The sequence below is a fragment of the Ceratotherium simum genome, chromosome 7, assembly GCF_057802395.1.
Source record: "Ceratotherium simum simum isolate JZ-2026a chromosome 7, ASM5780239v1, whole genome shotgun sequence".
Classification (NCBI taxonomy): Eukaryota; Metazoa; Chordata; class Mammalia; order Perissodactyla; family Rhinocerotidae; genus Ceratotherium; species Ceratotherium simum.
The window spans coordinates 29,193,118-29,208,950 of NC_141906.1; the positions used below are offsets into that span (position 1 = coordinate 29,193,118).

General features: G+C 48.0%; 1 protein-coding gene across 4 annotated transcripts in view; it reads right to left on the reverse strand.

Annotated features, from left to right (window-relative positions):
• The window catches only part of CLPB (ClpB family mitochondrial disaggregase), a 138,349-nt gene that overhangs the window by 39,321 nt on the left and 83,195 nt on the right, over nucleotides 1-15,833 (reverse strand). For all 4 annotated transcript variants that reach the window (XM_087433403.1, XM_004433954.3, XM_087433402.1 and 1 more), the window contains one exon: nucleotides 3,151-3,248. In XM_087433403.1, coding sequence (XP_087289529.1) covers nucleotides 3,151-3,248 — 98 coding nt within the window. The remainder of the gene's footprint in view (nucleotides 1-3,150; nucleotides 3,249-15,833) is intronic.

Sequence of the window (15,833 nt, forward strand, 5' to 3'; positions counted from 1 at the left end):
TTTATAATTACAAATTTTCTATAACGAGCACATATTTGACTACACAGTGGCAGGTGAAGGTGGAGGAGGCTGAGCTGGGTGGCAGGGGTGCTGGAAGGACAGAAGGGGAGTAAGATAAGATCAGAGTGGCGGTAACCCACATCTAGACAACGAGCCAGGAGATGAGGCCTCAGGCTGGAGCCTCGGCACCCTCCAGGCCTGAGTCATTACGTTACAGACGTAGGGCCTGAACTCAGAGAGGAACAGCTGCTGCATACTTACTGGCAGAGGGGGAGAGCCCCCTGGTCTAAAGCAGACTTCTTCCTATGAAACTGCCTCACAATTTTGAAGAGGTAGGTTTTTTTTGCAGCTTAGAGGAAAAAAGCAGAGCAGAAAGAATGGGTGATCAAGCAGATGCTGAGCAACTGAGAGAAAGACAATGCTGTTGACACCCAGGGAGAGCTGAGGGGCAGTTCCCATGGGTAGAATCTGATGGGACAGCAGAGCAATCAGGTGGAGATGCTCAGCAGACAGTGGGACATTCTGGATGGAGGAAGTTCAGATCAGATGAAAGGATCAAGTGCAGAGAGGTGACAACTGAGCAACAGTCTTCCAGTTGAGAGGTTACAGAACCCCAGCCTGGCTCTAAGTGATATTCCAGCCTCTGAAGGCAGCCCCTTGCACTGTGCAACAGCTCTCTTGGGGAGCTCTTCCCTGCAGCTGCCACCCACTAAGCCTGGCTCTGTCCTAGCTTTGCCACTGAATGAATCTTGTCCCCTCTCACTCACCGCCATTCCTGTGCCTACACGCAGTCTCTCCTCTCTGGGCCAGATACCCTTATTGCCTTCAGCTATTTCTCATGGCACAGTTCCTCTTGCCCCCTTACTGCCCTGCTCTGCAGAGATTCTAAGAGCTCCATGTCTACTCAGAAGGTAGTGTCTGCAATTGCCCTCTGTGGTCCAGAAGGGTCTGACAGGCACAGGGGAATGCAACCACAGTTTATTCACTCAGGACACTAGCCTTGCACTAATGCAGCCAACATCAAGCCATTTCTCAGGCAGCCAAATTTTGTTAAGGGTCCCTCAGCAGCTGTAACCCCACCACCTATGCTGGCACTAAGAGGACTGTTCTCTTGTTTTACATGAGAACAGCGCCTGCCCTATGTCACACCACCTGATAAACCATGGGTCCTCTTGGACAAGTCCAGCACTTGCTCTCATGGGACAGCAATTGGGCCTGAAAGGGGAGACAATTACAGAAGTGCAGTCCCTCAGGTTATTTGAAACATGGTTAGGGATTTCCTTCAGGCATTTGGGGAAGCTGACTGGACTTCCAGGGCTGCTTCCAGGGGTGGAAAATCTGAACGAAGGGAAGGAACCGGTTGCTCTCTTGGAATTTTCGCTCTTCCTGGTCCCAAACACCCCTCGGGATGTGCTGTGAAAGCCAGTCAGCCCTAGCTAACTCCTTCTCTTCTCTAGAGGAAACTATTACAAGACAGTCACTAAGAATGCCAGGGAGACAAACTGTACGGTTAATGCTGGTTACCAAATATTTCCAGTTCTCCCCCTTCTAGGTACATGGTAAGATTACTCTTCTCGGCCCCCTTGTGATTGAGTGGGAACAAGAGATTAATTCTGTCCAGCGAGTTGTGACTGGAAGTTCTTACTTACAGGCTGAGGATTTAATTCCAGATGCAAGACCCTCCAGAGTGTTCTTTTTCCTCTGGCAAGCAACCAGCAACATTCTAGAGGGTGGCTGCGATGCCACTTGGGTCCCTGAGTGCCTATGATGAGCAGAGCCCCCACGCTGACCCACAATGGACATGCAGCATGAGGCAAAAATAAATCTTTGTTGTTTTATACCACTGAAATTTTGGGTTGTTAAAACAGCATAATCTAGTTTATCCTGACCGATACACAGACAATCGTATACTGAATAGAACCTTAGAAACCATTTAGTCCGACATTTTCATTTCACAGAGATAAACTGAGCTTCAGTGAAGAGAAGTGCTAGCCCAAGGTCACCCAGTCAGTGAGTGGTGGGGCTGGAATCATGACCCACGTCTTGTCTGTCTCAGTGCAGGGACTTAAGTGCTCTTACTCAAGACATGGAGAATATTTGCCACTTGGGACCAGATGGGACCTGCCACACTGAATCATCTCAAGGCACACCAGCCAATTTGCCAACCAGAGACTCCATGATGCTGGAAAGAGCACGAGATCACGAGTCAGAAATCAAGCCTTCCAGTTCCAGTTCTGCCACTGAACCTCCTTCATGACCCTGCATACAAGTCTGTTAGTTTCAGTTTTCATGCTAACTCACTCTGGGACCAAAGGCAAGCCACATCACACCCCTGGGCCCCAGCTTCCCCAGGAGTAAAACGAGTCACTTGATTTAGGCTTCAGAGATTTAAAATGTGTGCCCCACAGCAGAGCCTCCACGGAAGCTGCCCAGGAAAGAAGGGACAGGCCAGGGGGGTAGGGCTCTGGTTCACCTCTCCTCCAATCAGAATGGCTTTGTTTTCCTCTGACTTATTTGTTTAGGCTTTGATAAGATTCCCCATCACTGGACTTGATGATTTCTGAGCTCTGAGATTTGTGATTTGAGTTCTTGGATTTTGCCAAGTAGTCCCTGAGTTATAGCTTGGTGGCTGGGAGGAACAGGACGCAGCCTATTTTTAGGGAGTTCAAAAGTTTGGTTGAGAAGATCAAATTAAGATGGAGATTTTTTTGGCTCAGACTCTATACCACATATACTCTCTGGAGTGTATGTGAAGGGGAGGAGTCAGGGAATGGTTCTAGAAGGAGTGATGATGGGAAACAATTGCTTGATGAGGCTATGGAATACATGAGGCCTGGGGAAATAGTACTTGGGCTAAAGATTTTGTGTCACTATCGCTCCTCCTATGAAAAGGAGCTGGAAGGCCCATTACCTCAAAAACAGAGTTTGAAGGTTAGTCCTCAGAAGCCAGAAGTGGCCCAGGCCTCTTCCTGGTCATGACAGGGGCGGCTTCCTATTCTTGATGAGATTGCGGGTTGGATTTGTATTTAAATAGACAATAATCATCTAAGGAGAAGTGGCCTTTGGTGCAGAGCCTGACATAATTTAGTGAGTGAAAGATTAAATGCAGCATGGAGTGCCCACAGGCCTTCTCCTTTCTCTGACACTTACCTTGGCCTCAGAAGTCCTTAGAAGCTTCATCACCTCCCCTTCTCGGGCATAATCCAAGGGTGTGTGTCCCATTTCATTCCTCTGCAGGGGGTTGGCTCCTGGCAGGAGGAGAAGGAGAAGTAGTCAGAGGCTCTATGAGTCATCAGTGGGGCCTCAACCTTCTCTTGGAGGTGGCTTGGGCCCTGATTTCAGTGTGAGAAATTCCCATGGAAATAGAGCAACAAAAACCTAAGAGTTTGTAGAATAGCAGGAAGAACATGTGAGGCTACCCTGAGAGGAGAGTTCTGAGTCCTCTCTGATACAGCGGTCATGGTATTGGGGCTCCTACACGTAAAGGCTCACGTGTGCAGAAATACACTACCCACACTACCACACACATGTAGATGTGTTATACACACAAATACACACAGCTGAACATGCTAACAAGTATACCAAATACACAGATTAATATACCCCAACACCAACGCATTAGTCATTAAGATGCCCAGATTATCAAACTCATTTGCATACAGATAAATATCCATTCATAAAAATTATATAAAAGGGTTCCTTTCTAAAGCACAGAATACCCCAAATAACAACGAAAAGATCCCCTTCTTTCTGCTCTCTGCCCGTCTCTCTCCTTTAATGCTCTCTTGCCTCTGGCATTCCTACCTGCCAGAGTCAGCTGAGTCCTCCGGAAGGGCATGCGCCTCGCTAGCAACCTGGCTGTGCTAGCCCCAAGGTTCGATGCCCTCCCCAGTGCTAGCTGTTGGTGAGAGCGTGCATGTGGGCAGGCATTTCCTCCACGCATTAGTGCCTATGACTGGAGGACAAAGAACTTTAAGTATGACGAAAAGAAGGGGCTTGCTGGGGGCCATGCATCTACCTTCTCTCTCTTAAGTGCCGACAGATGATGAGCCTGTATAAAGTGTCTACTTGGTGCAAAGCCTTGGCAGTTATGGAGGAAAGGCTACTCTGACCCCCACATGTCAGAATCTCTTTCCCAAAGCCCAGGTCTGAGCACCTCACTCTCCTCTTCAAAAACTGTCTATTCCACTCAATTTGGCAAACCCTGACTGAGTGGTGCCTGGGGACACAGAATTAGGCTTTGGCCCCAAAGGCAGTCCTCCTAACGCAAGAAGACAGAAATGTAAGAAGAAAGCTGTGCCTTGAACACAGCAGATGATCAAGAACTACATGTTAAACGGAACATTCCTTGATCTTCTTTCTTGCTAAGGAAGTGTTGCCTAGAAGTAAAAAAAGGGTTAAGACTCAGTCCCTGCCATAAGGATGTAGTGGACTAGCTGGGGACACTAAACATGCAGGCAAGGCTGTGTCAGCACAGGGCCTGGCTCAGGGTGGGTGTCCAGCCACCATTTGCTCATAGACAGTAAAAATCAGTGTTTCTCAAACCCAGGCTGTGGAAACAATTTTTTCATGATATTAAACTATTCCCACTGAAGCTGTCTGCTTCTTAAAGGCCTATAACTTATCAACAATAGTAAGCATTTATTAAACATTTACATGTGGCTGTCTGCCTGGGCTGCAGAGGAAGAGGTGTGGGAGGAGGAGGGGGAAGGGCTGAGAGCAGGGGGTACGATCCAGGCCAAGGAAACTTATTATCAATAAGAAAAAATTAATACTTTTGTACATGATCTTATTTTCTTATAGGAATTTAGTACAAAATTTTATTGAGATATAATTCACATACCATAAAACTTCAACCTTTTAAAGTGTACAATTCAGTGGTTTTAAATATAACTTACAAGTTTGTATAATCATCACCACTATCTAATTCCAGGTCATTTTCATCATCTCGAAAAGAAACCCCATAACCATTACCACAGACACCCCCAATCCCCTCAACCCTGGCAACCATTAGTCTACTTTCTGTCCCTACAGATTTGCCGATACTTGACATTTCATAGAAATGGAATCATACAATATGTGGCCTTTTGTGTCTGGCTTCTTTCATTTAGCATAATGTTTTCAAGGTTCATCCATGTTGTAGCATGTGTCATTCTGCTACACCATGAAAGTAGGAATGTAGCATGTACTTCATTCCTTTTTCTGGCTGAATAATATTCCATCCTGTGGATATAACACATTTTGTTTATCTGTTCATCAGTTGATGGACATTTGGGTTGTTTTCCCACTTCGGTTATCGTGAACAATGCTGCTATGTACAAGTCTTTGCGTGGATGTGTGTTTTCATGTCTCTTGGCTATATTATATATCTAGGAGTGTTGGTCATAACAATAGCTGCTGGTATTTCCTGAGCACTTACTACGTGCTGGGCACTGTGCTCTGTCCTCCATGTACATTGTATCACTTAATCCTGACAACCACCTGGAGGGGTGGGAATTAGAATCTCCATGCTACAGACATGAAAACTGTGCTCAGAGAAGTGAAATAACTAGCCCAAGGTCACAAAGCTAGTTATTTGCTTGGACCAGGACCAGGTCAAATCCATCCCCAGGCTTTTTCCACTCCAACTCTCCACACTCCCACTGGGGCAGCCATGACACACTCCTGCTGAAAAATCCTTTCCTGGCTTTCCCCTGCTTACAGGATAAGGTGCACCCTCCCTAGTCAGGAGGGTGTCTGTGTTCTTCCTAACTGGTAGGCAAGCGCTCAGAGGCTCAGCTGGAGCCTTAGTCTTTCTTTCAAGTCTATTGGCACTTACGGGGGCACTTTGTATCTGCAGAGCCCTGTATGCAGGATGATGGGGGATGGGCGAAGCCACTGAATGTCTTCTTTTTTATATTTCTTGATGACTCTGTAGCAACTGATACCTCGCTCACTCTCTCCCTTGAGTTCTATAAAAGCACTTTTTCAGGTTTTCCTCACAGCCCTATGACCGTTCCTTCTCTGTCTCTTCTGCAGGCTCCTCTTCCTGGCTTTAAGGTTAGGTGCTACCTAGAGCTCGAGCCTAGGCACAATTCCAGCTGTCCAGAAGCTAATGGGGATGAGAGATGACCATACAACTACAACGCAGGCCAAGTGTGATTGGTGTGCTGAAGGAGGGACAGACAGTACTGCGGGGGCTCAGGAAGGAACAAAGCGCTAAGGGGCTTGTTCACCTGGCCTGGTCTTCCCAGCCAGTGGCAGACAGCATCCTCCCCCCAAAGCTCCTGGACAGCAGCTAGGGCTGAAAGGGAACTAGAGTTAGGCAGTGGAAAGGCTCTCCTTTCTTAGGTAGCCTCCAGGGGAGCTCTGTCACTATATATGGGCTGGAGTGAATGGGGATCAGGGAGAGACCTTTGGAAGGGAAAGAAAAGAGGAGTAAAGGGAAGAAGAGAAGAGAAACGGATAAGGAAGACGGAAAGAAACAGGAGAGAGAGGGGAGGGGGAGAGGAAGAGAAGGTGAGAGAGGGAGACAGTGGAAGAAAGAACAGAGGGTGAGATTAGCTGCTTCAAACAAGTGTTGTCAGTGATCTATATTTGCTTACAGAATGAAAAATGTGTGCCATAAACATTGGCCACTGAGTAATTTCTAGTAGGAGTCGTGTCACTTCTCATAAAGGATGGGATGGGGACAGGTAGGACATCTCTGCACCTGGGCCAGCCAGCACAGGGATGCCTTTTAAAGCAGTGCTGGGCCAAGAAGCTCTCAGGCCCCACCCCAGCCACTCCTGAGGAGGGAAGCCAGCCAGGCTCCCCAACATTCTGGAGCCTCAGGGCAGCACGTCTGCTCCCACCTTAGGAAGGCTGAGGCACCGCGGATAACACCCATCTAATATTAGTCCCCCAGCCCCTGCACCCTTGCTCTGATGCTCTGACTTGACTAATTGCTGTAATAATTGATAGAACCTGACTTCTACAACTGATCGATTTCACCTCCACGACCAATGGTCACAAACCATTACACTCCAATAAATAACCACATTGGGCCTCACCCGCCTGCCCTCTCCAGGGGCATCAGGATGGCCCATGCCCTGGCCTGACCTCCCCTTGCCTCCCACCCAGGGCCCCTCCAGGCCGAGCAGCTGGTCTAGAGGGTCAGGCCTCTGGGAGCAAGTGAGAGGGCTGGACGGAGGTGGCAAGAGCTAATCGCAGGCCATCCGTCACCTCCCACTGCCTGTCTGGGGCTGGGGCCAACACCTGGAGCACCCCAGGCAGTATAGTGCAGGACCCTCCCCTCCTCTCCCTGCCCCAGATTAGTGTGTCCCCGCTTATAATATTTGATAAATAGCAGACTGGCTTCCTGGCAGCACTGCTGCGGCTGTGCCTGCCCGCTACAGCTGTGGAAGGTCACTCATTGGGGAAATATGTTTCTGTCAGTGGTATTGAAAAAAGTTTAGTGGAGTGACAGGCCTCAATTTTTCAAATTTTATTAACTCCATCCTCTTAACCATTTGTCTTGAATTCCTTCAGATTCTGGGGGATCTGTCAATAGGGCTCGGGCCAGGAAAGTAGGGTGGAGGTGGGGGTTCATGGGCTGGTCCCGGTTGATGCCGGTGGCTAGCCTAGGTCTCATCACCCAGGCAGGGGAAGGCAGCGGCAACGGTGTTAGTGGGAGAGACGGCCTGGTCCACCGGGGCCAGGGAGCCCACTGCTGTCTCTGGTACAGCGCCTGCCTTTGATTTGACACAGTCATAGACCTTCCAAGTGGAAAAAGACCGTAATGGTGAGCTCTTCCAGTTCCCCAAGAAGAGATTCCCCTCTACTATATCTGAAACAGGCGGTCACCCTGGCTGCCTAAACATGCCCAGAACCCAGCCCCAAGCTCATGGTCCTCTAAGGGGTTTCCCCACTAAACTGAGGGCAGATCCCTTTCATATGAGCCCTAACTTCCCTCTCCAAAACCACTCGCACCTTGGTCTTCCTGCAAACACTTGTTCATCTTTTAAGATTCAGTTCAGGCTTCTCCTCCAGGAAACCTTCCTTATTTCCCTCCCGTCCCGGGTTTGGTACCATCCTTTGTGCTCCCACAGGCCCTTCTGCTTCTATCTTACTGCACTGACCACTCTGTGTTAAAACAGTCTATCTCCATCCAAGACTGAGAGCTCTTAGAAGTCAGGGACCAGGTCTGATCTGCTGCTATATCCTGGCTACCCAGCACAGGGCCTGGCAAGCAACAGGTGTTCAATAAGATTTCCCAAATGAATGGACTTCTTCCCAGGTACTATCTTCTGAGGCCACACACAACATGGCTGTTCTTCCTGCCCTAGAAGAGCCCTTTGTGACCATGTCCTTTGCTCCTGTAGGCCAAGGCCCCCAGTCTCTTTGCTGGTCCTAGACACCTCTCTGCCTGGGTGGCAGATTAGGTCAGGTCAGGCCCCAACACCCTCTATGCTCTATGGTGGGAAGTAGGGGGGAAGTGGTTGGAGAGAGAGGCCCACTTGCCCTTCCTGGGGAGAGTGCTAAACTTAGGGTGGGAGGTGGGACTCAGATCTTCTCCATGCTGGCAGGAACAACTCACAAGCCTGGGGTGGGGTGAGGCAGGAGGCTTGGTACTCCCTTCTCCCTAGACACTGCTCTGTTCGGGCCCTCTGCTACCTCTGGGCATATCAAAGACAATAATGCATATAAGAGGGCTTTAAAAAACACAACAGTGGGACCGGCCCAGTGGCGCAAGCAGTTGAGTGCGTGTGCTCCGCTGTGGCGGCCCGGGGTTCGCCGGTTTGGATCCCGGGCGAACACTGATGCACCGCTTGTCAAGCCATGCTGTGGCGGCGTCCCATATAAAGTGGAGGAAGATGGGCATGGATGTTAGCCCAGGGCCAGTCTTCCTCAGCAAAAAAGAGGAGGATTGGCAGATGTTAGCTCAGGGCCGGTCCTCCTCACAAAAAACAAAACAAAACACAACAGTAACTGCCCTATCAAATGTATTAGGTTATATTATCAATAATATCAACATGATCACCCACTCCCCCCCGGCCCCCAGTTCCTGTGGTCATCTTGGCCTTCTAGGGATACAGATCTACCACCACTGCAGTTTCCAGGACTCACCCCTTCCCCTACATGCAACTGGCTCCCAGCCCTCTAAAAGAACACTGGCCTAGGAGCCAGCAGGGTAGGAGTGACCACTCCCTGGTGGTGTGATCGGGGGCACTTGCTTCACTTCTCTGATGGTAATGATTGCTGCCCTGCCTAACTCGAGGGGTTTTGTTTGGACTGAATAAGATAAAAAGCTTGAAAATGATTGAAAAAAAGACAGTACAGGCTGCACAATGTTCTTTGTAACAACTTTTACATTCACTCTTCCTTTCCATTTATACTGCTAGCTCTTTTACCACCTTCATCCTGATTTTCACTATTTTAAGTCTGTTTACTATCTCCAATTAGAAGTTTTTGTTGAATATAAGGGAAATCTTTCCCATGATCAGAGATATCAAGGTGCAGCGATCTAATCTTTTTGGTTGCAAGCTCCCCATCAAGGAAGAGGTCCGAGAGAGACAACGACCACATCAGAGAAGCTGTGCACCTGCCCTTGTGCACACTCACCTCCACACTGTTGTCTGAGCCACTCCTCCTGCCTGGGACCCAGCCCCTTGTCTCCGTGACCATCTAGATCCTGCCCCTTGTTCAAGGCCCCTCCAGCTCGCAGTGCTCTCCGTCCCTGGGCTCCTGTTTCCTCCCTCCTCCCTCCCTTTCCTGGGACTCCATCCCCATTTAGTCCTCACAGCCAGTCTGTATGGAGCTCCTCAGGTCAGAGACGGACCGGTTTGCCTCTGGATTCCCAGAGGCTGAAGGGGAGAGAAGAGACTATCCAGAATGCGGCAGGAAGTACAGCAGAACGGGGCATAGAGCCCGGTTCCTGAGCCTTTTCCATAAACCACACCACTGAGCGCTCTCAGCACATGTACATGGGGCACACGTGCACTGCAGACACGCCTCCCGTAACCACGGACCTTTACTGAGCGAGGACCATGTGCCGCACCCTGTGCCGACTTCCACATACTTAATTCTTAACAAGAATTTGAAAAGAAAAGCAGGAGAGGTATTATTTTTTCCATTTTACAGATGATTTAACTGAGTCTGGCGGGAGAGCAAGGTAAAAGGAGACAGGCTAACATTTGTTGGGCATAAGGCCTTTATACTCAGTTAATTATTCATCACACAAAGACTCAGAAAACAGAGGCTCAGAGAGCTGAAATAATTTCCCATGGAAAATTATTTCAGATAAATAAAATAAATTTGCAGATAAATAGTAAGGCTGGGATTTAAAGCAGAGAGGGATTTATCACACTATTCTCTCTTTTGTATATGTTTGAAATTTTACATAATAAAAAGTTTTTTTTTTGTTTTTTTTTCAAAGAAGCCAAGTCTGGTTTTCCATCACATAGTGCTTCCTTTCAAAAGCCTGATGACTCAAAAAGAGGGAAAAGTCATCTTTCCTCCTCTCTTCCAGTGTGGTCAGATCCTCCAAAGCCAAGATGGGGGATTTCTAGAGGTAGGTCTAGGATAGACAGCTTTGTAGAAAGGGTACAAAATGGGGCTCCTTTTCCTCCCAGTCAGGGCTCCCCTGTCTGGGGGACAGATGCATGGTGACCCACATTAACTGGTCTCCCAGAAGGTCATCTGGAAGTCCTAATCCCTGATGGACACAGTCAGGCGGGATCCCTTGCCTACAGGGAGGCAGATTTCTAAAGTTCACAGAACAGAGAGCTACTGCCTCATGGCTGGACCCAGTCATTCCATTAAAACCCACTGAGCACTGACTTTGGGCCTGGGCACACAGTGGAATCAGACTGGTTCTTGCCCTTAGGCAGAACCCAGACTGGTGGGAGGCAGACATGGACAGAAACAATGACAATATAGTGTGGTGTCAGGCGGACAACGAGAGGAGGATGATGACCCCCCTCCCCCTACTATAAGGGAGCCACACTGTGTAACTGGGGAGATAGAAATTATAGCTGGAGAAGAGCAGAAGGTGCTGCACTGAGTAAGCCTAAGAGAAGAACGACTGGAGAAGGCTCGGGAAGAGAAGGTTAGAGCCCAAGGTCACAGAGACTGTGAGTGGGAGTGAGTGAGCTAGAACCCAGGTCTTCCAGTCCAGGGCTCTCTCCACCTGCCCTGGGCCCCACCCCCTGAGCTTTCAGTTCCAGCACTGGACTGGACTACATTGGGCTGTCACTGTTAAACAACTCCCCTTCGCCCACCACTCAGCCCCTACATTATGCAAAGCTTGGCTCCATTTCCCCTGTCTCGAAGCTTTTCCAGACCACTCCTGTCTACGTGGACCCCTCCCCCTTTGAATCCTAGAGGACTTATCTGATCACAGACTTTTCACACATATATGTCTTGTCTCCAGAATCAGATGCATTACTAAAGGGATGCTTTATAAATGCCTAGAAAAGGAAATGGTGATGATTGCTAGGCATCAGCATGTGTTCACAGAAACCAAGTCATGCCAGACTAACCTCATTTCCTTTCTTCATCAGGATTACCTGTTTGCTCAATTGGGTACAGTTAGGGCAAATGTGGACTTCATCAGACATTTGATGGGGTGTCTCAGGACAACTCTGAGGACACAATGGAGAAATGTGGGCTGGACGCCAGTACAGCGTGGAGGGTTGGTAAGTGAATGGTGGACTAACAAGACACAGGGGGGTGGAGCAACTGATAGATCAGAAGTCACCTGGAAGGAAGTTTCCAGTGGCAGCAAATAGGCTCGGTCCTGTCCAGCATGTTTATCCCTCACATGTATATCAGAGAGATGGCCTGTTCATCCAACCTGCAGATGTCAGATTGGGGTGGGAAGAGCACCAAATACACCTGGTAGAAGATGGACATTAAGAGCTGAGAAAGGGCCGGCCCTGTGGCTTAGCGGTTAAGTGCTCGTGCTCCGCTGCTGGCGGCCCGGGTTTGGATCCCGGGCGCGCACTGACGCACCGCCTCTCGGGCCATGCTGAGGCCGCGTCCCACATACAGCAACTAGAAGGATGTGCAGCTATGACATACAACTATCTACTGGGGCTTTAAGGGGAAAAAAAAAATAAAATAAAATCTTTAAAAAAAAAAAAAGAGCTGAGAGAAATGAAATGAAAATTAATGGAGATAAATGGGAAGTCATGGGTTTTGGAAGAGAAACAAAGTAGAGAATATTCTGGGAAGAGTGACTGAGATAGGAAAGGTCAGAATAACGGTTTAAGAAACTCGAGGTTTAGGCTGCAGAAAATCTAGCTCAGGAGAACATGCCCTCATTTTCAGGTATCTGAAGGGCCATCAAGTGGAACAGGGATAAGGTTCACTCTACAAGAACCCAACAGTTAAATTAAGACCTTTGGAAGCAGATTTTGGCTGAATATAAGAAATTTCTAACCATCAGGACATCCAAAGATGGAACCTGAGCAGCCTCAGGAACAAATGAGTTCCCCAGCACTGGAAGCATTGAAGCACTGAGCGGACCAGCACGTGATAGGTCTACTACTTACCCATCCATTTACAAAGGTTTTTTTAAGATTGTTAATTTGTGTTTGCTCATTCATTCAGAGATACTTTTGAGGGCCTTCTATGTGTCTGGCACTGTGCTTTGCCAGGGATACAAAGGCAAATAAGAAGCTCCTGTCCCTGCTGTCAAGGAGCTCCTGATCCTGCTGGGAGGAGATGGACACGTTTATTTCGGTAGTATCTTGTGCCTTGATTACAAGCCTCAGCACAGGCAAGGCTGGCTTCAGCTTAGGTTAAATCAAAGAGTTCTCGTGAAAATTCAAACACTTATTGGTTACTAAAGGCCATAAGTAGTTTAATCCAGGCCAAATCACTTGCTTTAACCAACTATTGGCTGTGGGAACAGAAGTGTACACTGAAACACAATCTGTGAATTTTTGTGCATGATATTTTGCTCTTACAATCTGAATCTGGTTTTTGGCTGGGACTTGTTTACGTGCCTACAGATCGTCTTACAAGTGGCTGTGGTGTCAGGGTGAAGTGATTTAGCCAGCAGGGCTACCCAACTCTCCATTTCTTACCCACCCTATGGGGACTGCTTCAGCACAGACATAAACATGTTCCTGCCGTTACCTTATTGCACTCGTCACATGGGGAGGCTAGAAGGCTTGATTCAGGGATATGATTGGATTTTAAATCCCAGTCTCACAGGATTTTAATTACTGTTCTGGGGCAGCAGGGATAGGCGCTGGCTGCCTTTGGATGGAGGAGGTCGATACGCCACTCCACAACATATTGAGCCACAATGCCTGCAGACTCTATTGCTCTATTTAATCATCTTTTGCAAAATTTACAGTGGAACAGGAGGGATCAATACGGAATTTATCACATTCTCTTGTAAATATGAGCCAGGAAAGAGTTCCAGGCAGTTTGTTACTGAGTGGGAGGGAACATGTCTGTGTACAGCTGGGCATTAGGAGATGAGACAAAATCCATACTTCTTGGCATAAGCTACAGATGCTCAGCCAGTCCCTTTTAAGCCTGAAGGCAAGTTCAACGGGAAGAACACGGATTCATTCAATCAACCAACCAACATTCCAGAGCACCTATTTTATGCCAGATCCTGTATAGACCTGGGATTCTGCTCTTGAGACCATAACCACAGATACCACAATGGCTCTGTCACTTACTAGTGGTGGAAGCTGGGCAAATTACTTAACAGCCTAGTGCCTTTGTGTATACATATGGAAAATGTAGGTAATAAGAGTATCAAACTCGCAGAGTTATTTTAAGTATTAAAAGAGAAAATCCTTAGTCCAGAGCTTGGCATATAGTAAGAACTCAATAAATGATAGCTATTGTTATTTTTACAATTACCATTATTAAGCATTCGTTCCTACAATGCATCTCACCAGCGGTATATGTGCAGAGACAGGGTGTTGAGCAGGGAGCCAGTGACCTCATCTCTTTAGCAGACACAGGGGAGACTGGGTGGCCTTCCACAGGTTAGAGACCTGGCCAGGACTACTGGCATCAGAATCAGAGGAGCAGAGGGAAGAGCGTGTGTGAGGAGACATATGTTAAGCTGTTTTTTGAAGCTTCAATTGTAATCCTTAAAACAATAAAATAACCTCCTAAAATTGCTGTGGAGGAACAGAATGAGAAGTGATTCACTTCATGTGCAAACCAGGGAAAGTTACATGGAAGAGACATAAATGAGTTGAAGAGACATAAATGAGTTGGCTCTTGACGACTATGTAGGAGTCTGATAGGCGGAGAAGTGGGGAAAGAGCATCCCAGGCAGAGAAACGTGAATGAGCAAAGTTTGGAGGCAGGAAAGACTCAACACTAGGGAGTGAGCATTTGAGCGGGCCTACGGCAGAGACACTTCTTGTCTTCCCAGGCGCACTTGACTGCAGGCACTTCCCTGGTAGGCCCACCAGGCTCTGGTCCCAACCCTGAGGCAAACCATCATCCCCAGCCCCTCTCGGAGACAGAGTGGCAGGAGATTCATGGTGGACTGCAGAGAGATCTGCATGCTGGGTTAGACATCTAGGTGTATATTCCAAGCACTGGGAATTGCTGAAGGTTTTCAAACAGGGGAGTGATAGGATTTTGCAGAGTACAGGCTGGTTTGAAGGGGAGCCTAGAGGTAAAGAGACCAACAAAAAGGCTGTTACAATAGTCCAAGTGAGAGTGACGAAGTCTGAACTAGGGCAGTGGGGACAGAGGAAAGTGGATGGACTTGAGAGAAAATTCTAAGAAAGACAAGCTTGGTGGAAAGTGAGGGAGAAGTCATCAGACTTACTTATAATACTTTCTTGTTTGGGTGACTGGTAGATGATGATTCCATTCACCAAACAGAACACATTTTCATGCCTCCAGTAGCTCTGCTGAGGCTTAGTATTCTGTAGACATCTCATACTCAGTGTATCCAAACCCAGCCCTCCTCAGACTTTCTTCTGTATTCCCTAAGGCAAACATGTAGGCCAGTCTGGTTAGAAAAGAGGTGGCACAAAAGCACAGAAATGAATATTCAAACACATTTCAGATACAGAGCTGGGTGAGGAAAACGGCAGAAGCTAAAACTCCTGCTAAGGGTTTCTGTTCAACGCAAACCTAAGGTAGGAGTTTTCTAGATGAGGGATAATGCTCTGAATAGCATGTGATATAGGCATTGGAACTACAGGGATCCTCAGTTCACTTTCATTTTGGGGAAGTTTGTGGGCTTTTAGGAGACCAGCCTCATTCCTCCTTCTCCCCACAATCCAGCAGAGACTATACCCCCAGAGGTGGCCGCAGGCTCTGTGCCCAGAAAGCAGCTGGGAACAATTGTCATGGGGAGGGAAAGGCTCTGGATAAAGCAGAGTTCAAAATGGACATAATAAGAGCCTGGGTCCCAGGGCTTCTGCACCTCCCCCTCCCCCGCCTGCAAATGACAGCTGAGACCAAGGCAGCCAAGGCTGGGGTCTGGGCTGAATTCAGCAGTCATAATTATACTGCTGACGTCTGGGGTAGAGCCACAGTCTCTGCAGAAGGCGGCAGCTTTTGTTCATGCACTAAAAACACATCATCTTCAAACATGCTAATCGCAAGCCTGCTTCCATCTAACAACATTGAAGGGAGGCTGAGGAAAGGGCACACAATGCCCACACATCTGGCTAATTCAGTTATGAGGCCAATCAATCTTGATGGGTTGTCTATAAAACACCAACCACCCCAAAGGACTGAGCTGACCAGATGTTTAAGCTTCTGTTGGCCAAACTAAGCCTAATGTCCATAGCAGGGAAGAGGAGTTATCAAGAGACGGCTTATGCTTCCACTCACATGTCTATTCCAAAACTAAGCAAAGCCTTCGGCTT